At 38.3% G+C, this 26057-nt stretch overlaps 1 protein-coding gene across 1 annotated transcript; it reads right to left on the bottom strand.

Moving 5' to 3' along the window:
* Positions 1-16832: 16832 nt before the first annotated feature.
* On the bottom strand, positions 16833-25856 carry LOC111885159 (uncharacterized). The gene is made up of 6 exons (XM_023881443.1): positions 25677-25856; positions 25268-25460; positions 25129-25219; positions 24286-24344; positions 17372-17527; positions 16833-17209 (listed from the first exon to the last, which is right to left on the bottom strand). Exons 1-6 carry the CDS (start codon positions 25854-25856, stop codon positions 16833-16835), a joined length of 1056 nt encoding a protein of 351 aa, XP_023737211.1.
* Positions 25857-26057: the final 201 nt, after the last annotated feature.

The following is a 26057-nucleotide window of genomic DNA, read 5'->3' as shown; positions in this document are numbered from 1 at the left end:
CTCTGGAAAAACATGCTGTTGAGATAACACTATATCGACAAATGATAGGGTCCCTTATGTATCTAACAGCTAGTAGACCGGACATAATGTTTTCTGTTTGTTATTGTGCTAGGTTTCAAGCTAATCCAAGAGAACCTCACATGGTAGCTGTGAAAAATATTTTCCTTTACCTAAAGCGAACCTCATCTCTCGGTCTCTGGTACCCTGCTAGACCTGGATTCTTCATTCAAGCTTTTCTTGATGCTGATCTTGGAGGATGTGGTCTAGACCGAAAGAGCACTACAGATGGATGTCAATTCCTTGACGGTAAACTTGTTAGTTGGCAGTCCAAGAAGCAAACCTATGTGTCACTTTCAACAGTCGAAGCTGAGTATATAGCTGCGACATCTTGTACTTCACAAGTAATATGGATTCAAAGTCAACTAAGAGATTACGGGCTGAGTATGAAGAAGATTCCTCTCGACTGTGACTCCGAAAGTGCAATAATAATAATAATATGTCACAATCTAGTGCAACACTCAAAGACAAAGCATATATCACTGAGATATCATTTTATCAAGGACTATGTAGAAGACGGGAACGTGGAAGTGCATTTTGTTCGGTCCTCTGATCAATTGGCAGATATATTCACTAAAACCTTACCTGAAGCGAGTTTCAATAAAATATTACAAGGCCTGGATATGATGGAAGCAGAGTCGGTACCGAATCCTCAAATCTCTCACTAAAAAAATAGACAAGCGAAATAGAGCGAACGCTCGGTCTATTTCGGTTCCGGATTTTTTGAGAACCGAAATGAACCGAACGCTCGGTCTATCTCGGTTCCATAATTTTTGGGAACCGAAATGAACCGAATGCTTGGTCTATTTCGGCTCTAAAATTTTACGGAACCGAAATGAACCGATCGCTCGGCTTATTTCACTTCATTCTTTTAAGATAAGGTTTCGGTTGTACATTTTGTTTATACTATTAACTATATTTTTTTGGGTGTTTATGCTACTTTTTGTTTCACTTTTTTTTTTATTAGTTTTCAGAAAATTTCAAAACTTATAAAATCCAAAAATATTTTCTTTTTCTGTTTTTATTATTTTTCAGAAAATCTCAAAACCTCAAATATATATATATATATATATATATATATATATATATATATATATATATATATATATATATATATATATATATATATATATATATATTATTTTTGGTTTGTTTGTTTTGTTTGTGTGGTGTGTTTGTTTGCTTGTTCTTTTACATAGGTCCCAAGTATGTCAATACGACAACATTTGGAGCTAAGGCTGGTGTAATTTTTATTTGAACTAGTTAACGGTCCCTAGAAGCATGCTGCTGCATGTTGACCAAAGCCTCTATGACTAAGAGTAAGGCGTTAATGATTCGATGTATACCTATCATTTCTTCCCAATCGGGCTGCTACATTTAACTCAAGTCAAGAGCTACCTTACTGTTTTCATATGAGTTAAGAGTTTTCTGCTTTGTCATATTTATATAGCAGAGGTACTTTAGGTTCTTTAAACCATCCTCCTTCTATTCTCCATCAACTTTCGGTTCACCACTGTAACCCTTGAGACTCTCGGTCCTTACAACTAAGGTTTATGGTTGCATAAAATCTGTGTTTATGATCTTAGATACGTATACCACGTGCTGAGTGAAACCAAAAATCCAACACCTACAATGCATTGACGGTGAATTATTATATTCAAGATCGTGTACCTATTGAAATCTCTTTTATTTTTGCGTGGTCTTTTATGAAATGGTCTAACACCAAGGCCTTTCTTCCCAAAAGGATCCAGTTTATTTTTTTTTGGCTTTCTATCACTTCTTTAGTCACTATAAGTTATATCCAACCTACTTGTTCAACAGACCACATCGGTCTCACAAGTACTTCTACCAACGATTGATCTTATGTTAAGTATTGATGTTCGGTTGAAGTTAAGCTACCCTTAGCCTACAAATTAAAAGAAGCCTTTCGATATTTCTCTACAAACAGTTGATGGTATTTTCTCGGGAAACCACACAAGCACTTCAAGTCTCTCTTGACTTTGAAGGAAGTGATTCTTGCCCGGAATCATCTGCTTCATGTCTTCTAATAAGACATCACTCACATCCCATACACATTTTGCTTTATTTCTTTATCTTTTGTCACCCTATTGCACAATTTTTTTTTTATTTTACTACATTCTGGTTGCTGTTGGTTTGGTTTTTGTGTATTTTTGGAGAGAAGTTGAATTTCAAACGACGATTGAGGATAAGATTATAGGCGCGTGAATTTGACCGGTTACTCAAACCACGTGTGCTGACGTGTACCTGGGAGAAACCAACCTGTCAAATCGTGCTTTTTCAGGCGACGTTTCAGTGATCTCATCAATATGATGACGATTCTTTCTCTCTCTTGGAAATGGTATATAAAGGAGTTATAATTCCATTTGTCTCTTTCACCTGCAACAAAGTCTCTATATCTACACGGCGATTCACAACTGTTCATCTTCTTCATTCAATCAACAATGGCGACTTCTTCATCGGCTCACGATCAAACTGCTTTATCCCCATTGCTCTCCATCAAGCCAAATCAGAACATGATTATTGAACTCAATCCGTTTCTGTATGATTCGTATATGCTACAAGTGGTTGAGTGTTTGAAACATTCACCTTTGGTTATAGCCCTAACACAGGTGGAAGTTGTTCCTATGTCACTTCTATCACAACTTTACTCTACTGCCTCATATGAAAAAGAACAAGGAAAGAATCTACTTTCAAATCCATTCTAAAAAGGCTTTTATTTGAAAAGGGAGATTTTGTTCCCAATTGCACCTTGCTCTGGATTCGTCTGGGATTTCACCAGACTTCATCACTACTACTCAACTATTCTCGATGCTCTACGAGATGGGATACACTGATTTGCTAACCACGGTTACAAAGGTTAAGAAGTCATGCTTACCGTCCCCATGGAATGGATTGCTTACTCTTCTCATCAAGAGTTTGGCGGAGAGGAGTGGTGGATCTGATGGCACCATCAAGGGTTTTCTAACCCTTCTATACGGTCTTTACAATGGTATCAATCTTGACTATTGGTCGATTATCTGGTCTCAAGTGATGCAAAGCCTCAACACTTCTAGGAGGAACTATGAAATTTCATGTGGTCGATTCTGGACTCTCATTACATGAAGGGCGATTAATTCTTTGGAAATTCCGGTCATGAAGGATCCTCTAGTTGCATCTATTGCCACGTTTCACACCAAGAAAATCATAATTTCGATCCTAAGAAGTTCCATCACATTGGCTCTATCCCGGAGACAATGTACCGGTGTGTTACATTCGAGAGTACAGTCATGGAAAATTATTGCAAGCTTCCCCCCAAGGAACCGAGAGTCTTATCTCCCGAACAGCAGGCTGGCATGGATGCTGTGGACAAGCCTGGCAACCGAGGGAAATGGACTATTACCAAGAAAGAGACTATGGATGATGATAAGTCCAAGAAGCGAAAGTCCCAGAAAGGGGATTCTTCTAAACCAAAGAAGATTAAGAAGATGGCAAAAAGGTCCAAGAGTCCCACTCTTCCCAGTTCAGAAAATGATGAGGAGGATGAAGAAGAGGAAATTCATCATGAATCATCGCGAGGTAACACCCCTCCCCGGTCCCCATCTCCAACAAACTCTCTTCATGACAAACTTCCTGCACCACCTCCATCACTGAAACAAACAATTTTAGTTTCGGTTGCTCCTGTTCACCCTCCTACCACATCTCAAACAACAACTTCAACAACTTCCTTACCACCACCACCACCGGTCACTTCTGTTCCTATATCCACAACCTCCTTACCACCTCCCATTATTTCCCAATCAACTACCACTACCATTCCTGAACCGACAGTAGAAGTCAACGTATCTGATATGGGGGCAACTACTGGAACTGAACCTCCAGTTACTTGTAAGCCTCTTTCTCCCACCCACTCAACTGATTTCGGTGCCACTCTCGGTGGTGCTAATGATGGGTTTGATTCTACATACTATAGTCCCTGTAGGCTTCTTACCGATGAACATGATGATGCTCCCATCACAAGCCAACACTTGCAGACCATTAATGAGAAACTGGATAAACTGCTTGATGACAACAAGTCCTATAGTGGCGTTGTGCTAAAAGCCTTTTTGGACACTGCTCTTGAGCAATACACAAAGTCCATTGAAAAATCAACATAGGCTGTTAATGACTCTTCTTCTGCTTGCAAGAAGGCGACTGCTGATGTTGCAGACGTTGTACATACAACTCAGATCTTTCTCGAGTCACTCAAGGGGCATGCTGATACAAATGCAGCCAAGGTGCAAGCCTTTGTGGATTCATTCTCTAAGTCCCTTCAAGAGGAGCAAACAAAGTTCGAGGTTGTTCGTTCTTCCATCCAAGTAGAGAACACTTCACTTCTCAGTTCTGTGTCTTCTCGGATGGAATCCCTTCACGCTGATTTAGCAAACGAAAGTACTCTGAAGGAAGAACTTGCCCAACAAGCATCCACCATTGAAGTTTAGAAGGTTCAGCTTGCTCAACCTGCAAAGGAGATTTCTTTGTTGAAAACAGAGATAGCTGTTTCTAGGAGCTGTGCAGGGGATGTCAAGGATATGCTGACCAACATTATTGGTGCTCATGATCCTATCCTCACTTTGACCATAAGGAATCATCTCACTACAAAATTTCTTCCTGCCCTTGCATTGTTACATGAGATGAAGGGTGTTTCGGAGAGATTCTTACCTCCAAAACAAGGGGGAGAAGGTGCTCAACCGAAGGCGAAGGTGATTGTGAAAACTAAATTTGCCCAACCAAATGTCAAAGTCACAACCGAACCCAAGGGTAATGAAGCTTCGGGTTCTGGTTCTCAAGCTAAGCCGAAGGAGATTGAAGATGATAGTGATGATGATGTTGAAGAGACCATTGCTGAGGCTATTAAAAGAAAGAAGAGAGACAGAGAGTTGGATAAAAACTCTAAAGGTTGCGAAGGAAGCTGAGGAGAGGGAAAGGAGGAACAAGGAGGAAGAAGAAGCCTTAAACTGCAAAAAGGCCTTATCAATCAGGCTATAGAGTTTCCAAGTGTTTACTTGTTGGAACCTGTTGCTTCGTTTGACTGTGACAATTCTAAGGACTCATAGTTCGACATGCCAATAACACGAAAGGCATTCACATTTCACTGTTTTGATTCGACTGTTGATGTTCCTTTTCCTCATCCAAAAGTTGATCGTGAGCTAATAGACTTTTATTTGAAGTATGGTCAACCACAATACTTGACATGGAGCGCACAAAAGATTATCACTGTCAAGGTACTCAAACCCTCGCCTACTGTGAAGTTCGTAAATGTTAATTTCAAAATCACATGAGGATTAGCAAACTTGGTGTCAATTATTTCCCTAGCAGATCTTCCAAATTTAAATCCTCACGACTGGATTCTTTTGTTTAATATTCTGCTCACTAATTCGAAAGAATATGAACTGATACTAGATCACTTGAAGAGGATGTTGGCTTCGTACATCCATGAGGCTGCTGCTATGGATCAGGAGATAGCGAAAGTAATGAACAAGAAACCAACTACCAAGCCAACACCAAACCAGGAGATGTGAACCAAATGAAGATGGGCCAAATAGATTCTGCACATCTCACTATGATGTTTACAAAAGGCGAAGCTCACAAATTTCTGTTCACTCTTGTTGATAAAAATCTGTTTTCAACAGAATTCTTGGAGCAAATTATCAACATTATTCATCGGTGTAAGCAGAACTCAGATGCAGATAAGAAGAACTTCACGGACATGCTGCGGTGGTACATAACGTTTCGACATCATCTATTTGCCATCATACCGAAGGTGTTCAAAACGGTAAAGAAGTTCTCTGTAGCTCAACAGAAGTGAGCTTTCGGCTCTATTGACGCAAAGGGGGAGATTGTAGAGTTTAATTGTGTTGCGTCATGGGGTTGTATTTTGTATCTGGATTGGACCTGTCCATCCGTGATTATCTAGTAGGGTTATACTATAAATATGCATGCATGTATGCATTAGATGGAGTAGAGTTTATTACGTTTATTGCTTTGTAACCCTAAACACCTCTACAGTCGAAGTTCTTAATTGAGCTCTTCTGAGGTGTTGAAGCATTAATCATACGACACATTCAAAGCCATTCTCGTGTTCATGATTACGTTCTTAATTGTTTGTCTACATAAAATCTAACGATCCTGATTGAACTTTGTTTCAACAAATTGTTAATTAAAAGATAAAGATTAAATCTTAATTGGTTTAATTTTAAATTAAATAAAAATTTTTATTAATTTCGAAAATTTAAATTTAAACCTAGTATTTTAAAAAAGTTTTAAAATACACTTATACTATATATAATTAAAATATTAATATATTATATGTATAAGAAAAGTCATTCAAATCGCTAATATGCCTCATTCACAAAACCATGCTATAAAGAGGGTATAAGGAAGCGACCTATAAAACGGTCATTGAATGGGTGTCCACTCTCACTCACCGCTCTCTTGTGTGGTGTTAGCCGAACGGATTTGATAGGACATAATCTCATTAATAAGTATAATGATATAAAGTAACTAAACTATTTTTAAAATTCCACTCTTAGTTACCTTAGGAAAATGTGAAAAGTATGCTAATCCATTGTTAGGATATTAATCCCTGATAGATCAATTAGATTCAAAATAGATTGTAAATAAGAACAAGAACAATGATTCAAAGTATGCTGAATGATTAAATTCCACAGCCTCAGAAGAACTCGATTAAGAATTACTACTATAGAGACATGTTTAGGGTTACAAGAATAATTACCAAAGTTATGAAATACGGTGCATGCATGCACCTTAAATACTCTAACCCTAATAAAACACAGGTGGACAAGCCCAAGCCCGTTTACATAAATAGACTATTAAATACACATAATGACACAAAATAATATTCCTAACAATCTCCCCTTTGCGTTAATTGAGGCGAGAGTCATCAAGGCTGAGTTCGCTTCTGCACTTCAAAAACTTTCGGAATGATACTTAACAGAGACTTGCGAGCCTGGATATACCATTGAATCATATCCGAAAAACACTTCTTGTCTCCCTTGCTGTTGTCCTTGAATTTATTTACCATGTCCAAAATATACTCTTGGCAAGAAGTTGTGTACATGTATTTATCAGGAAGAAAGAAACAAGCCTTGTGAAAGTCTGCATCATTTCGTTCTCACGCCTAAAAGATCACATACCATCCTTCCTTGTATATTTTCCCAAGCTTCAACTTTTCAAACCCTTCTGGAGCTTCTTTGGGGAGAACAGATGGCTTCCTTCGCAATACAACAACTATTTCCACATCAATTTGCCAACCTCTTGAACATACGAAACTATCATCAATTTGAGGTGATCAATAACAGGATCGTACTTCTGATCGCCTCTCAGCAGTAAGTTGCAAAGCATGATCCAGTCATAGGGATTGAGGCATGGTAGGTCTGCGAGAGTAAATTTGTAAACTTGACTAGCAGAACCTCTCACAACCTTGAACTTCACATTAGGGAAGCTTTCGGTTTCTTTTGGACCTGTGACCTTCACTACAGTAATCTTGCTAGCACTCCACATTTCATACTGTGGCTTCATGTGCTTGAGATAGAACGAGAAGAGCAATTGATCACGATTATCAGTGGAAGGGGCATTCACTACTTTCACAAAGGAGCGAAACTTGAAGGCTTTCAGAGTTATTGGAAGATCCAGCTGCGAATCTTGTGTATTCTGAAGCTCGAATGACACAACTGGTTCTAGCCAATATTGCCTAGGCATATCCACAACTTCGTTCTGAATTTGCTTCAGGGTCCACTTTGGAAATAAAAGCTTTCGGCTTTCTAAAGTAACATGAGCTTCGCATTCTACTTTCTCTTTCGCTTTAGCCTCTCGGATTATCTTTTGATCTTCGTCCATTTCAGCCTCTCGTGCCTTTCTTCTTTCGAGCTCATTTTCATTAGGCTCTTCATCTTCGCTATTTTCAACAATGGGTTCTTCACTGAAAAGTTTTTCTTTTCCTTCAGGCTCAGATTCGCTTTTGACAGTGTGCTTGACTGAAGATTTGGGGTCTTCCATCTAATATTGTGACACACCTTCTCCCCCTTGTTTCAGAATGGAGCTAGATTCTGGAACACCTTCCAGCCGATGAAGCATTACGAAGACAGGCCTTAGTTTCTCAGCAAGATGCTTCTTTACCGTAATAGTGATCATTGAGTCGTGAGTCTTAATGATATCCAAAAGCATGACATTGACTTCTGCAATGTAGCTTTTCATAGGAGCTTTCTCTGATAACAAATCATTGACCGTCTTCTCAGCATTTTCAACCTTGACTATTAAGACTTTCACCTTTTCAGTTTTGATGGCGAGAGCATCCATTATTTTGCTCACCATAGCCATATCTTCTTGAAGCTTAGAGAATTGAGAGGAGATGGATTATTGGAACTTATCATGGTCAGTTTGAAGACCAATGCGAACCTCTTGAAGTTTCTGATGGGTTTTGAGCATTCTAACACTTCCTAAGTGTACATGCAACCCTAATAAACCTTAGACCTATGTTTGTCTAAGATACATGTAAATAATTATTTTTCCAAGGTTTATATCCTAACTAGCGTGGCATGGGGAACATGAATCAAATAAGCTAGTAGATACACTTACCTTGTAGTTGTAGTTGATTGCTTGGAGTTCTAGAGCCTAGCACCAATAGTGTGGATGCCTCAAATGAAAGTCACAAATCACCACAAACTTGGAACTTGAGAGAATAGTCACTACTATCTTGAAATTGCCCTCACCTCAACAAGTGTCAACTAGTGTGTCATTTCAAGAACCAAAGCCTCCTTTATATAGTGTGGTGGATTAGGGTTAAACCCTAATACCCATGTCTCTTTATTTCCATGAGATCCATGGGTTAAAGCTCCATGGAGTATCCATGGACTTTTCCATCCAAGCCTAGCCCATTCTAAATAAGCATTAGCCCACACAATATAAATATAGAAGCCCATATTTAATTAGTAATATCTTTGATCACTAAATTAATCCTAGATTAATTATAGATCACTACTAATTAAATAATATGATCTTATATTAATATATTAGAACTTATAATATATTAATAAATCATAACTTGTACTATTCTCACATATTATCCATAAACTGTTCGGGTGAAGTGCAACCCAAATGGACCATGTCGGGTCGGGTCAAGTACATACCAAATATAGTTATGAACTTAGACACTATATCCAACAGTCTCCCACTTGGATAAGTCTAATAACTATAGTTGCAAGTATGACTTCAGGAACCGATCAGCAATCGTAGCTCTTTAAACTCTGTTGAACTAGAATGCGCCATTTAAGATAAGTGATCATATAATCCTCTGTTCTAGATATCAGCCGGACAAATACATGGAACAATGTCTTACTTATTGTCCAGCAGTTTGTTTCCCGATTTCCGATTTGTTTGACAAAGAACTTAATTGAACACATCAACTTAGTTCTGACCGGGCCCGGTACATAGGTCAAAACAAAATCATCGAGGGGCCCATATATCAGCTTGTAATCCAAGAAGGAACAGATAAACTTCGACTCATATGTTTGTTCTACCACTCATTGAATTACACACAAAAGCACGTTTTATAACATCGAGTTACCAATGCGTTTTCGTACAATCAATGCATAACCAACTTGTAAGTAACAAATCATATCTCTAGGTTTGAAGACTTATATGATATTACCGTCTTACGATCACTCGAGATAGAATTCCATGAAGTGATTCCAGCGAGCGTGGGTTGAGTCCAATGCTTAGAACTTATGAGCACTCATGATTGTTGTAGCCTTGTCCAACACCTTAGACCTCTACAACCAATCATGACAGTGTTGATTCATACCTACTTCCGACATATGACCGACTGTGGAGGTTTGAATAATATGTTATACCAAACAAAATTATTCTGGAAGTCAAAACATGCAAACGAAATATAGTAAACGATCAACAAGAGATAGCAACACTTTACTCATAAATAAAACACTTTTTATTCATCATCTAATGTCAATTACACTTTACAAATTTCGAGGTTACCTAACTACTAAATTTAATATCATCCTTCAGCCCTATGCTCCGAGCATGCTGGAGATGCTTAACCCTACTCAGTCCCTTCGTGAGGGGATCTGCTGGGTTCTCATCCGATGATACCCTCTTTGCCACGAGGAGTCCTTCTTCGATTCGATGTCTGATAAAATGGTATTTTCTGTCGATGTGTCTGGATCTCCCGTGATCCCTTGGTTCCTTGGCTAAGGCAACCGCACTATTTATGTCACAGAAAATCTCCATTGGCTCTTTTATAGCTGGTACAACTCCAAGGTCTCCGATGAAGTTCTTTAGCCATATCGCCTCCTTTGCTGCCTCGCTTGCTGCTATATACTCTGATTCACAAGTGGAATCAGCCATTGTCTCCTGCTTGGAACTCTTCCAAGAAATTGCTCCTCCGTTTAGGGTAAAGACCCAGCCCGACTGAGAGCGGAAATTATCCCTATCAGTCTGGAAGCTAGCATCACTATACCCTACAACTCTCAAGTCATCACTCCCACCGAAGGTAAGGACCCAGTCCCTAGTCCTTCGCAGGTACTTGAGGATATTCTTTACCGCAATCCAGTGTTCCTTGCCAGGGTTCCCCTGATACCTGCTAACCATGCTTAAAGCAAAGGCTACATCAGGTCGAGTACACGTCATAGCATACATGATCGATCCTACAGCTGAAGCATAAGGTAGTCGACTCATTTATGCTATCTCAGCCTTAGTGCTAGGGCTTTGTGTCTTACTCAATCTGGCATTACTCTGAATAGGTAACTCGCCTTTCTTGGAGTTATGCATGTTGAATCTTTTCAACACTTTGTCCACATAGGTGCTTTGACTAAGTCCAATTAGTCTTTTACTCTTGTTTCTCAAAATCCTTATCCCTAGGATATAGGCAGCTTCACCAAGGTCCTTCATAGCGAAACACTTCCCAAGCCAGGACTTTACTTCCTGCAAGGTTGGGATGTCATTTCCTATGAGTAGTATGTCATCCACATACAGTACCAAAAAACTGACTATGCTCCCACTAGCCTTGATATAGACGCAAGATTCATCTTCACTCCTTGAAAAGCCAAATTCCTTGAGTTTCTCATCAAAGCAAAGATTCCATCTGCGAGGTGCCTGTTTCAATCCATAAATGGATTTCTCGAGCTTACACACTCTATTGGGGTACTATGTACTGACAAAACCCTCTAGCTGAACCATGTAAACATCCTCAGCCAACTTTCCATTAAGGAAAGCGGTATTGACATCCATTTGCCATATTTCATAATCATGAAATGCAGCAATGGCTAACAGAACCCTAATAGACTTTATCTTGGCCACTGGTGAAAAGGTTTCATCATAATCAACTCCCAGAGTTTGAGAATAACCTTTTGCAACCAGTCGTGCTTTATAAGTGTGTACATTACCATCCATGTCAGTCTTCTTCTTGAAGATCCATTTGCACCCTACTGTCTTACGACCTGGTACATTTTCAACCAAGTTCCAAACTTGATTGTTATACATGGATTGTATCTCGCTATCCATTGCCTCTTTCCACTTGGCAGCCTCAGGGCCTGCCATGGCTTCCGTGTAGCTGTTAGGTTCATCCAGACCTACTAGTGTCTCATCACTAATAAGTGTCTCACCTTCCGCAGTAATATGGAAACCATAGTAATGCTCAGGTGCATTCCTAACTCTCGTGGAACGCCTCAGAGGTACAGGCTCATCAACTGGCTCAACAGGAGTTTCCTCCTCAAGTTGAGGGCAAGTGTTTGAAGTTCCTTCACCGCTTGACTCTTGAATTTCTTCAAGATCAATTTGCCTCCCACTTTCTCCTTGGCTTATAAATTCTCTCTCTCGAAAGACTCCTCTTCTTGCTACAAAGACCAGATTGTCACTAGGTCTGTAGAAGAGGTAACCAAAGGATTGTTGTGGGTAGCCGATGAAAATACACGTCTCGCTTCGAGGTTCGAGCTTATCATGAGTCTCGCGTCTCACGAAAGCCTCGCAACCCCAAATCTTGATGTGGTCTAGTTTAGGTACTTTACCATTCCACATCTCGTGAGGAGTTTTGGCAACTTTCTTTGTAGGGACTAGATTAAGAATATGGGCAGCAGTCTCTAAGGCATACCCCCAGAATGAGATTGGTAGTGTAGCTCGACTCATCATGGAACGAACCATATCTAACAAGGTTCGATTACGCCTCTCAGCCACACCATTCAACTGTGGTGTCCTGGGAGGTTTCAATTGTGAGACAATCCCACATTCCCTAAGATAGTGGAGGAAATCTGAACTAAGATACTCACCTCCTCAATCGGATCGAAGCATCTTAATGTTCCTGCCCAATTGATTCTCGACTTCCTGTTTAAATTCCTTAAACTTCTCGAAAGTCTCTGACTTATGCTTGATTAAGTAGACATATCCATATCTACTGTAATCATTAGTGAAAGTCAAATAATAACGATTAGCATCCCTTGTGGCATGTTTGAATGGTCCACACACATTCGTGTGTACAAGGTCCAACAAACCTTCACCCCTCTCACACGAGCCTGTGAAGGGTGACTTTGTCATTTTTCCAAGTAAGCATGATTCGCAACTATCATTTGACTTTAGGTCAAACGACTCCAAGACTCCATCCTTTTGGAGTTGGCCTATGCGTTTCTTGCTTATATGTCCAAGACGACAATGCCATAATGATGCTTTATCCAAGTTATTATTATTAGTAGAATCAATACACAAAACATTATTTCCTAAATTATCTACAACAGATACAACTTCATACACACCATCACAGGTTAATGCTCTAAAATAAAAACATTATTAAAGAAAGCATCAATAGAACCAACTTCATTATTAAATGAAAAGGTAAACCCTTGTTTGTACAAAGCATGAATGGAAATAATATTTCTTGCCATTCCTGGCGAATAACAACATTTATTCAAATCTAAACTAAACCCACTACTTAGCGATAAAGTATAAACTCCAATCTTGGTGACAGGTGAAGCTTTCCTATTCCCCATGATCAAGTTTATTCTTCCTTGCTCCACATTCTCACTTCTTCTTAGTCCCTGCAAGTCACAACAAATATGAATACCACAACCGGTATCAAGGACCCAAGATTTAGAATGGGGTGAGTTATTAGATAAGATAGTGTAAATACCTACGTGGTTGGGTTTAACTTTCCCATCCTTCACATCCTGCTGGTACTTTGGGCAGTTTCGCTTCCAATGAGCCTTTTCATGGCAATAGAAGCATTCAGCCTCTTTTGGGTCAGAAGAAGGAGTGATGAAACCTTTCTTGGTTCCACTTGAAGAAGAGCCATCAAGGGTCCGAACCTTGGTACCCTTTGAAGAGCTCTTTCTCTTCCTCCCTCGACTTTTCCCGATTGCCAAAACCGGAGTTGAGTTTGGAGTAGGAGTGATAGCAACCGACTTCCCCTTAAGACATGTTTCTACGGTCTTGAGAAGTCCCTGAAGTTTGCTGAGTGTAACCTCTTCCTTATTCATGTGATATGTCATGCGGAATTGATCATAGCACGATGGCAAGGAGTGCAAAATGATATCTATTGCAAGCTCCTCAGGGAAGTTCACATTAAGTTTCAGCAACCGATCCACATACCTTTGCATCCTTTGCATGTGGCTCGTGACGGATTCCCCGTCCTTCATCATGGCTGTTATCATGGAGTAGATGATCTCATACCTCTCTTGTCGTGCACTTTGATGGTATCTTTCCATCAAATCTTGGTGCATTTCATAAGGGTAGAAATCTTCATAAGACTTTTGGAGTTCAGCTGTCATTGTGGCCAACATGATGCAAGCCACCTTGGTAGCATCTCTTTCATGAGTATGAAAGTCAGCGATCTCCTGGGGAGTTGCAGTGGATTCATCGATTTCCTTAAGCTCCTTGTCAAGGACATATTCTTTGTCCTCGTAGCGGGTAATCATCCTGATGTTTCTGATCCACTCATTGAAGTTGGATCCATCAAAGGTAACTTTCCCACACAAGCTCATAAGAGTAAAGGAGCCATGAGGATTCGAGCCAGAAGCAGCATTGCTTGAAGACATCTGAAAAGAAGAGAACAAGATTAGTTTAGATATAAGAGAGTCCTTAATAAAACACCCAAATGTAATATTAAGGTTAGGATCCAATCACAATATAATATAACTTAGAAGAGGTATGTCGTAATCTAAGCTATACCATATTTGAAAGGTAGGTGAATGAAGATTCACCAATTTCCACCACGAAAACCGAAACATTTAAGTATTAGGTTTTTGATTGGTTCTTAGAAATTCCTAGATTCTTTGAGATTCAATGAATATTTCAAAGGCATGTTTCAATCTCGAGTGTGCCCTCCAAGTTATGTGACTGGGATGCCGATGATCACAAAACGAGGTGTGAAGTAACCATGCAAATCACTTGGTACCCTTAAAGTTTATCACTCAATCGATGTGCCGGTAAACCACACACGCTCCATCGATACTATAATAAACCCTAAGTCACCCTTTACCTACCTTGTTAAGTCCAAGTTAGTGTGCCGGTTAACCACACACGCTCTACCAACGACTTAATCAAAGTGTAAAGTGTAATTTCATGGATTAGCACCTTATTCACATTTTTCCTAAAGTAACTAAGATTGGGAATTCAATAAAACATTTAGTTACTTTATAATATTCATCATACTTTGAATGAGAATTTATAAGTCCTTGTCTTACCCGTTCGGCTAACGACCCTCCACCAGTCAAGCAAGCGGTGGGTGAGAGTAGACACCCATTAAGTCACCATTTTATAGGCAACAACCTTATACCCACCTTATAGACCGGCTTCGTGAATGAGGCGTACTAGCGGTAAGACGACTTTGTTCTTATACATATATATATATATATATATATATATATATATATATATATATATATATATATATATATATATAATTATTAAATCATCATAATATAAATATAAGGGTTGAATTTTAACTTTTAAAATTCTAAGGGTTGGAACCAAAGTTTTAACTTAACTTTACTTGTTCCAAAACTTGAGGGCAAGTTTTGTAAACTTTCAAAACTTTTCATTTCTTGTAACTTATGAGTTTAATAGAGTAATAAAATGAGGACTTTTCATTTTTTCTAACTCTTGTGTTCTTTTAATGGTTTTTTAATCCAAGAGACTTTTGGTTTTCCATAACTTGAGGACAAGTTATGGACTCCACTAAAACACATTATGATCAATAATATGAACACTTTCAAGAATCAAAATCACATTAAACTTTGTAATTTTGATAACTAGTTGTTGTAAATGAATTAGCAAAAACATTACACCATCTAAAACAAGTTTTCAAGTACCAAAACAGTTTAGGGTAATGTTTCCAATCCATTTCCAGCAACTAAAGTCGAAAATCTGCACTCTGTCGACCCTACTCGCCGAGTGCATGAACCTACTCGCCGAGTAGGTTGAAGATACACATGAACTCGACGAGTCCCTCCATGGACTCGCCGAGTCCATTCGTCAGACAACAAGTTTTCAACTTTTTTCAACTTTTAAGCACAAGTATCAAACAAACAGACCTAGGCTCTGATACCACTGATGGGTTTTGAGCATTCTAACACTTCCTAAGTGTACATGCAACCCTAATAAACCTTGGATCTATGTTTGTCTAAGATACATGTAAATAATTATTTTTCCAAGGTTTATATCCTAACTAGCATGGCATGGGGAACATGAATCAAATAAGCTAGTAGATACACTTACCATGTAGTTGTAGTTGATTGCTTGGAGTTCTAGAGCCTAGCACCAATAGTGTGGATGCCTCAAATGAAAGTCACAAATCACCACAAACTTGGATCTTGAGAGAATAGTCACTACTATCTTGAAATTGCCCTCACTTCAACAAGTGTCAACTAGTGTGTCATTTCAAGAACCAAAGCCTCCTTTATATAGTGTGGTGGATTAGGGTTAAACCCTAATACCCATGTCTCCTCATTTCCATGAGATCCATGTGTTAAAGCTCCATGGAGTATCCATGGACTTTTCCATCCAAGCCTAGCCCATTCTAAATAAGCATTAGCCCACACAATATAAATATAGAAGCCCATATTTATTTAGTAATATCTTTGATCACTAAATTAATCCTAGATTAATTATAGATCACTACTAATTAAATAATATGATCTTATATTAATATATTAGAACTTATAATATATTAATAAATCATAACTTGTACTATTCTCAAATATTATCCATAAACTATTCGGGTGAAATGCAACCCAAATGGACCATGCCGGGTCGGGTCAAGTACATACCAAATATAGTTATGAACTTAGACACTATATCCAACAGTTTCACCTTCTCAGTTTTGAGTGTTGAGCCCAGGCCGGAAATGACTTCGTTAGCCTTTGCAATGTTGGATTCAAAGGAGCTCTTGGATTGCTCCATGTAAACTTGAGCATCGGATATTAGTTTATCGACTTTTTTGGTCGTTTTGTTGTAGATTGTGGTATAGTCGTTTATTGCCTTGTTCATATTTTCAAGGTTGGTAGAATGCTCTTTAGTAAGGGTCTCAAGAATGGACTTCACCTTCACTTGAGCATAATCATCTGTGGATGAGGTCTTAGCAACATTAAGTAGCGAGTCCAGATTTTCATTTATCGCCTTGAGTTGTCCTTTTGTGATAGGGACTTTGTCATCACTTTCAGTCATGATGTTGAATGGACTGTAGGTGAATCCTGCAAAGTCGTCATCATCCCTAAAAATCATTTCTGGGTCATTGTAGCGAATAGGGGAAATGGGGGTGTGGAATGACCAGTTGTGAGACCTGAAGCTCCCGCCCCCGCATCAGATACGTTGACAGAAATAGGAGGCTCAACAGTTGTTGCTGGTGTGGTTGTAGAATCAGTGAAAATGGGTGGAGGTTGCGAAACACCCAAGGAGACAAGTGGGCATGGAGTGATAGAGATAGGTGTTGAAGTGGTGGCAGTTTGAGAGGGAACAGAAACATTCTCAACAAAAGCAGTAAAATTTGGAACTGAGACATGAATCTCGACAGTTACCTCAAGAGCACTGGAAATAGGTTGCGAAACCTCTAGTTGAGAAGTTGTTGTAGTGTCTTCGGTTTGAATAGGCTCCTCCACTTCAATGTGAACATATGATTGAGATTCAGACTGTGAATGTTTGCTTTCACTAGGAGTCGGAAATTTGGACTTGTGAGCTTTCCTTTTTAACTTTCACTTCTTTGCTAGAGAAGGAGCTGGTGCAGACGAGTCAGCTTGTGACTTTCGTTTCTTGGACGTACCCTCTTTAGCATTTTGTTTCTTTTCCACTTTCTTGTGCCCCTTATGCCCTCCTTTCTTTGGTTTATCGACTTCATCAATTATTGACTGCATCTCTAGTGTCAAAGGACGAAAGCTTGAAACAGGGAGTTTCCTATAAGCTTCAAGGATTTTACTTGCTATAGGAACATCTCGAAACAATGGATTTAGGAATTGATCCAACAAATGAAAACTTCGAATTATTAGCAAGAGTAATGTTAGTGGTATGAAAGATGGAGATGGCAGACACGAAAGAGTCTTGAATCACTAGAATGTTGTGCTTCTCGATTGCTCTCTGAACAATGATTGTCCAGAATCAAGCACAAGAGATTTCACTATGTCTCATTGTTGAATAGGTGCTTTGTACCAATTGAGCCCAAAGAAAAGTTCTGAAATCGATGTTGATACCATTATAGATCCCATACATAATCGTCATAAAAAACTTACTGGCGCAATCCGACCCAGTTACACGCTCCGAAAAGCTTTTGAACAATAAAGTAAAGAGCCCATTCTATAGTGGTGGCAGATTGGGCTTCCTGAATTTTGAAGTTATGGTTAGGGTATATTTGTACCCCATTAACACAGATGTTGTGTAACCATAAACCTCAGTGGTAATTTCTGAGACTCTAAAGGGTTATTATTATGAAAGAGAAAATGATGGAGAAGAGTATGAGGTGGTTCCAAAGAAACGAATGTCCCTCTGGTATGCGAAAGTGACCAAGTAGACAAATCTTTACTCATTGTGAGAAGAGTAAGGTAGCTCATGACTTATGTGAATTTATAGGCTGATTGGGAAGAAATGATTATTATTATCGATTCATTAAGGCTTCAACATAGAGTCATTAAGGCTTTAGACAACATGCAACAACATGCTTCTAGGGACACCTATCTAGTACATAGATAATGAAATTTATACATGCCCCGTCATTTGTGTTTAAAGGTAAGATTTTGCCTTCAAATCTACATGAATATTTTAAAAAAAACTTGAACAAAAAATATTTTGAATTTCGAGTTTTTCTGAACAAGAAATAACAAGAAGTGTTTTTGTATTTTGAAAATTTTGAAATAAGTAAAGTAGTAGAGAGAAATAAAATAAAAATTAAAGAAAATGTTTTTGTATTTTTGACTTTCTTAATAAATAAAATAAAGGAATAAATAAAATAAAAAAGGATAATATAAAATAAAAAAATAAATAAAATAATAGAGAGAAAGAAAATTAAAATATACATAATATACAAAAGGATATAAAATTCTCTAAACCACGAGCGAACAGTTGACCATGAGAAATGAAGAGCATTCGCATGAATACGTATGATAAACAAGGGATGCGAATTATTGCGAGCGTTCACACCGATTCGCATGAAAAAAGATGGCTGCGAATTACTGCGAGGATTCACACCAATTCGCATGACATGCTCTAGATTGCGCGTGCAAAAGTACAACCAAAAACAAAAGTATCATTATGAAAGAGAAAGTGGTTTTGGAACAGATTCAGCTTCTATCATTCCCAAGCCTTGAAGTATTCGATTGAAGGTAGGTTCAGGTAAGGCTTTCGTGAATATGTCAGCTAACTGATCAGTAGATCTAACGAAGTGTATTTCAACATTACCGTCTTCTACGTGATCATTGATAAAGTGATACCTCAGTGCGATGTGTTTTGTTTTTTAATGTTGCACTAGATTGTGACAGATGCGAATGGAACTTTCGGAGTCACAGTATAAGGGGATTCGTTTCATATGCAGACCATAGTTACGAAGTTGGCTTTGAATCCAAATGAATTGTGAAGTGCATGAGGCTACAACTATGTACTCTCCTTAAGTAGTTGAAAGGGATTTGCAAGTTTGCTTTTTCGACTGCCAACTTTTGAGCTTGTCATCCAAGAATTGGCATCCTCCTGTTGTACTCTTTCACTCCAGGCCGCACCCTCTAAGACCAGCATCCGAAAATGCTTGAACGAAGAAACATGAGTTTCATGGATACCATATGCCTAGTGAAGAGGTTCGTTTTAAGTAATTGAAAATGTTCTTGAAGGCCACCATATGGGGTTCGCGAGGATTCGCTTGGAACCTACCACAATAACAAACGAAAAACATAATGTTTGGTCAACTAGTTATTAAATACATTAATGAACCTATCATCTAACGATAAAGGGTTATATCGACAACTGATTTTTCTAGAGATGGTGTTAGTTTCATTCCGAATGCCATTGGAACCTTCGTTTTTGAGTCTCCCACCATTCCAAACATAGCGAGCAGGGTCTTCGTGTATGCCTCCTGATTTATAAATATACCTTCCTGGCTCTGTCTTATGTTTAATCCAAGGAAAAAGTTAATTTGTGACACCAGTCTAATTTTGGTCAAAAATAAATTGATCAATAATTGTAATTGGGATGAACCAAGTGGTAGAGATTGTAACAAGGTTTCCAAATAAATAAAGAACACTGCAATCCGAGTTATAACGAAGAAGTTATAACCAATTGAAGATCCGCGACAAAACCGGCAAAACACCGTTCAGTGTAAAAAAGGAAATTTCAATAAAAGGCTTTTTAGCCTTAACAATGTAACTGAAAGTTGTAGTTTATGTGAAATCGAGAACTTTCATAAAAAGAACGCCAAAATCTGACTGCGTATGAGGAAGTTATGATTTTTCTAAGTTTCAGTATATCAGTGTACTGCTAAAAACTCGAAATAAAGATCGAGTGGTTTTTAGCCGGCACAACCTAAACGAGAATTGAATGTCTCGTTATTAGTAGTAAAATGGTAAAAAGACAGACAAAAACGGACGTCGGATGAAGAAGTTATGAATTTCAACGGATTTTCTTGTCCCGATCTGTTAAAAATAATAATATTAAAAATAAAGTCAAAATTAGCCGACAAAGTCTAAATGAAAGTCGTAATTTTACCTATGCGTGCCTATAAAGAACGTAAACAGCGGAGTTCATATGCAAAAGTTATGAATTTTAGAAGTGTTTGGCTCAAAAACCGAGAAAAATCGCATAGTCACCCTTCTGCCACGTCACCCTCGCATGCGAGCCTCCATGTGTTGTCTTCTGATTGGACCGCAGCCTCGCGTGGCACCCACTGATTGGCCCAAAGTCGTCATCCTCCTTCCCCATTGGACCGAAGTTCGGTCCACTTAGAAGCCTCCATCTGTCCGACCCTCGCATGTGACCTTTGCAGGAGCTGCCGCGTGTCCTGCTGACTCACCTCCTCGCCTCGCCACATGTCTGCTGAGTCACCCTTCGGACCGCACCCTCGCACCCCTATATAAAGGGTGTGAGACTTCTCGGATTTGAGAGGTTTTTCACCCCAAATTTCACCATCTTTCACCTTTTCACCCCTAGACTTTCTCACGACCCCCAAGGCCCCGATATCATGTCTAAAGCCCGAAGCAAGCCCCGGAGCCCCGGAATTCTCGAAAAGTTAACGTCTCTCCAGTCGAAACTCTGCCCGATTAAGAGCCAGTTTCTCATCAAACAAATTCCTTTCCGGGAAACGAAACGCTGCCCGAATCACCGCTTATCAAAGTGAGTTCATACCCCTGTAAATTACCTTTTTAATGGTTTTTAAATGCTTTTTAGGGGGGGGGGGATACAAGTTTAACACAATATAAATCGTGTTAATAATTGTATGCGATAATAACCACATAAAGGGTTTCCTTATGTTTTTAGGGATTACCAAATACTTCCAAAATGACTCGAAGCCATGTTAAATCTTTAACGTCATGTAAACTCCGTTAAATTCTTTGAAAAAGGTTTTATAAACTATTTGAAATTATAATTTCCAAAATCATGTTTATATATGTATAAATATATAAATAAGATTTGAAGGGCTTATGACTAATGAATTATCTTATTTCCTTTTCCTTGTTTGGATGTGGATTTAAGGTGGTGTTATTTGTCCGAAGGTCGTTTCCTTCTTAATTATATATAGATTATACATATATGAATATAAAAGGTTACTCCATTTGGTATCATTACCTTTGTATCATGCTGAGCAAAGGTATTCATCCATGAGAAATCATGCTAATCAAATAGAACATATAAATTATAATAGGTATAATTTATGATTCAAAACTAAATATACATGTATGATTCATGATTGTATACTTTCCAAGGAAATTACCAAAATTCATTTAACTATATCAGGATATGTGTAATACCTTTAATATATGAATAACATATTAAAGAGGTAATAATACATCATACCGGGTTTGCATTAAGAAAGGTACAATACAGAGTACCAGGGTTAGCAATCACGCAAGTAATAATACATCATACCAGGTTTGAAGTACCAAAGGTACAATACAGAGTACGAGGGTTAGCAATCACGGGGTAATAATACATCGTAAATCTCGTTGAAGCAATAAATTTGTGAGACTCTTCATGGTGTACTTATCTAAGTACGACCTTAAGTCCTGACTTATTAACCAGAATCTCCAGTAGGGAGGGCGTGAATTTGTGTATAGATCTATATGGGACTGACAATCCCGCACCTTCATTGTTCGCTATAGTTTGGCCAGCAAGCCTAGGGTGACAAATGTCATATCGTTTCCGACGTCTGGAGAACGTCGCATCAGGGACATCAGTCATATGGATAAAATAACGAGTAAATTACTTAGTAGTATACTTCTCTTAAAACAGTAAGAAAAGAGAATTACATCCTGACCAAATATATCTTCTGTTAGTTTTTACTTACAGTAAAAAGTACGTATCATGAAATCAAGTATAGCAAATATACTTGTACTTCCGGTTTTGGAACATTTAAAACCACAAAGTAGTATTATGGATAATATAATATTTTCTAGTATTAATACTAATGTTTTACTATAGAACGAATATAACGAAGAATACGTTTACAAAGGAAACGGTTTATGGGATTAAACTACTTTTACAAATGAAACGGTTTATGAGATTAAACTACTCTTACAAATGAAACGGTTTATGGGATTAAACCACTTTTACAAATGAAACAGTTTATGAAATAAAAATACTTTAACAATTGGAACTTAGTCATTTACTCTCTATAAACTAGTATAACATAAAGGACCTTTAGTGGTTAATTCTATAATTCCTTAGTTTTTACATCCGGGTTATACATAAGTAATATCCAATTAACAGTGAAATGTGTGACTTCCGCCTTACTTCCTGTTCCTTGTTTGGTTGTGGGCTTAGGGTAGATACACCCATTTAACTGTCCATTCGATATTAGGTTATATATAATTAGTATAAACTAAGTAATTGCAGAGGGAACTATTGAGGTTATCAGTTTATCACCTTAGGAAATATAGGATTTTCTGGGGGAACCAACGAACTTTTCCAAGAACTTCGAGTATACTTTATAGAACTAAAATACTTATGAACTCACTAGCTTAAATACTGATCTACTCTTTCAAAATAACTTGTATTCTCAGGAATCCAGTAGACAGGTACACTCCCGAAGCTTTTGAGAAGACTACCTAGTACCGTATTGCGACTCTTGTCTTCTACTGTACCTACTTTGGTGTTTGTATATGTAATGTTTAAAAACTTATGTAAAACTTATACTTATAAATGCAATGGTTGTTTGTACTTTGATTACTATATTTCATGTGTTGTGATACTTACATGAAGTCCTCCGCCCCCGAACGTTTCTGCCGTTCTGGTTTAGGGGTGTGACATAATTGGACCCATTATAGCTTTTGGAATTCAGCTATTAAGCAGGGGTTAGTTAAAGCAACGGTTGGGATACTTCTCGTTTATAAACCCTGGTGGTTGCTCCATATAAACAGTCTCTTCTAGATCCCCATTCAAAAAGGCACGTTTGACGTCCATTTGATAAACTTCAAAGTTCTTATGTGTCGCGTAAGCTAGAAAGATTCGAACAGATTCTAGCCTAGCAACATGTGCAAAGGTCTCCTTGTATTTCAATGCCTTCTTCTTGACAATTCCCCTTTACAACCAATTGCGCTACATTTCGTATAATGTTTCCTTCTTTATCAACCTTGTTGCAAAACACCCACTTTAACCCAACAACGGATGCATCCTTTGGAGTAGGAATCAGTCTGCAGATTTTGTTTCATTCAAATTTATTGAGCTCCTCATGTATTGCATGTACCGAATCCGAATGATCTAGAGGAATCTGAACATTTTTGGGTTCGACTTTGGAGATGAACGAATTAAACATTCAATATTCTACTTTGAAAGTAAAGTAGTTCGTTTCGCCTTTTGTTGTGCTCTTGTTAGAGCTCCTGAAGACGATTTGTCTATAACCTACATTTTTGGATGATCTCTTGTCCATTTAGTCAGAGGAGGAAAATTCGGATCACAAGATGGATCCAATTCAGCATTTACGTCCTCAAATTCTGACTATATATCTGAATCATCAATCTGTACATCCGAATCATCATTCATATTATCTTTCTCCCCCTCGAATGATGTGAATGTTTCTTCTTTAGCTGTCAGATTCTCCCCCTGGAGTGGACTTTCGTGGGTATTTTGTGGAGATGAATGTTCCCCCTGAAAAGTTGCATCGGAGGTTGATTCGGAAGTCTCCCCCCTGGAATGTAGCGTCCGTGTTATGTGGGACATTCTCACTTGGTTGCTCTTTGTGTATATCATTCGCAGCGTGGTAAATTATCTTCTTCAATTCATCGACCTTGTTGTCATCCACTTTGGATTTGGAAGAGATATCCTTATCTTGCTCATCGAATAGTAGCGTGAATTCTTCGTAGAGATTGGCTAGTGGAATCATAGCTGGGCTTGGTTTAGGAAAGATATCTTTTGATTGACTGTCATTTGCTTGAGTTCTCTTTAAGTAGTTGTCGTCGAAAGTGACATAATAGGTTTCTTCTATTCATTTTGATCATTTGTTAAGAACCCTATATGCCTCAGAGGTCATGGAATATCCCAAGAAGATACATTCGTCAGCTTTCACATCAAATTTGTTCCTCTTTTCTTTAAAATTAAAGATGAAGCACCTGGAACCAAAAACATGGAAAAACTTTACGTTAGGTTTTCGTTTATTTATGATTTAATAGGGAGTGACAAAAAATCGGTTATTGAGAATTGAACGGTTTTGGGTGAAACAAGTTGTCCCAATTGCATCAGCCTAGAAATATAGTGATAGATTCGTAAAAGAGAGCATGGTCCGTGCAACCTCACGCAATGATCAATTTCGCCTTTCAACAACACCGTTCTGTTTGTGGAGTGTATGGAGCCACAAAGTTATGCGAAACTCCTTTTGCAGTAATAAATTCTTCAAACTCTTGGTTTTTGAATTCCAATCCATTGTCACTGCGGATATTGCGAACCAGCTTTCGCAGTTGTATTTCAATCTGCTTTATGAAGTGTTTGAGCTTGGAAGTGGATTCAAATTTCTTCTTAAGAAAATAAACCCAAGTGAAACAAAAAATATCATGTACAATAATGAGAATATACTTATTACCATCAATACTTTCGATCGCAGACGGACCACAAAGATCGATGTGCAAAAGTTCGAGTGACTCAATGACTTTCATATTCATTATCGTTGGATGGCTTTTCCTGCTTTGCTTTCCTATTTCGCATGCAACACAAAGATGATCCTTGTCGTAATTTAGGAGAGGAAGCACTCACACATGATCACCAAGGACAAGTTTTTTGATATCTTTGAAGTTAAGATATGAAAGTCTTCTGTGCCATAGCCAACTATTGTCTGCGGGAGCTTTCGTTAGAAGGCAAATGGCTGGCTTCCCTCATATCAAATTTAAGTTCAATGGATACATCCCACCTTTGCATTCAGATTTTATAAGGATTGCTTTGTTTTTCTTTTGTATGATCTCAGAACCTTCGTTGTCAAATGAGACTTTTAATCCTGTACCAACGACCAACTACAAAACACTTATTAGATTGTGTTGCAGACCCTCGACATAAGCAACCTTACGAATTGAGAATTCACCATTTGTTATGATCCCATAACCTTTGATGTCTCCAAGTGATTTATTCCCAAACTTCACTCGTCCACCATTCTTCAGTTCCTCCTTTCTTCCTGTCATGTGACGAGAACAGCCACTGTCGATATACCATTCAGTGTCAAACAGTTCGTCACGAATTACCTGCAAAAATTAAGCAGATTTAGGAAATCAAATTTGTTTGGGTCCTTGTGAGCCTTTTACAGAAAGAGGGAAAGTAATTGAATGAACAACCATATAGGTTTGTTTTATTAAAGTGGTGTTATCTTTCCTTGTAATTATAAAAACCTTAATCCTTTTATCTTTTACGTTAGTATCTATTGAAGATAATGGATTTTAATTTTTGTTTTGTGTTTTCACAAACTCTTTTTCACTTTTCGTTGTGTTAGTTTTGGCCTTCTCGATTGGAGCTTGATGATCCGAAACAAGCTTTCCTTTTCTTTTAATATCCTTCGATGTCTTGATAGGATGCATGGCAGGATTAAGGGGATAGGCACCACTTCCGGACCCGCTAGAGCCGCCGGAACTTATCTGTGACATTGCAGCAGCCACAACGGCCGTAACTGCTACCTAGAACATGGTAGGATCGAACTGAGGAGGTGGTGGCGTCGGATTTGTCGGGGGATTGTTGTTCTTTCTGTTGAATCTTTTATTTGGAGGCATCTTGTTCTAAAACTAATCAGGATGAAGAGGATGGTAAGTCCCCTAGATTCGAATCAAGAGATATGAAACAAGATATAT

Source organism: Lactuca sativa, chromosome 9 (assembly GCF_002870075.4).
Source record: "Lactuca sativa cultivar Salinas chromosome 9, Lsat_Salinas_v11, whole genome shotgun sequence".
Classification (NCBI taxonomy): domain Eukaryota; kingdom Viridiplantae; phylum Streptophyta; class Magnoliopsida; order Asterales; family Asteraceae; genus Lactuca; species Lactuca sativa.
This window is presented reverse-complemented; position numbering and strand designations above follow the sequence as displayed.

Bases quoted from the DNA above. Each gene is read 5' to 3' on its own strand.
- LOC111885159 (XM_023881443.1), bottom strand. From the start codon at position 25,856: ATGTCACAGATAAGTTCCGGCGGCTCTAGCGGGTCCGGAAGTGGTGCC. The intron at 25,220-25,267 runs GTCTGCAACACA...TCGTTGGTACAG, and splicing joins TAAGGTTGCTTATGTCGAGG to GATTAAAAGTCTCATTTGAC. The intron at 24,345-25,128 runs GTATCCATTGAA...TTTTGGTTCCAG, and splicing joins TCTGAATGCAAAGGTGGGAT to GTGCTTCATCTTTAATTTTA.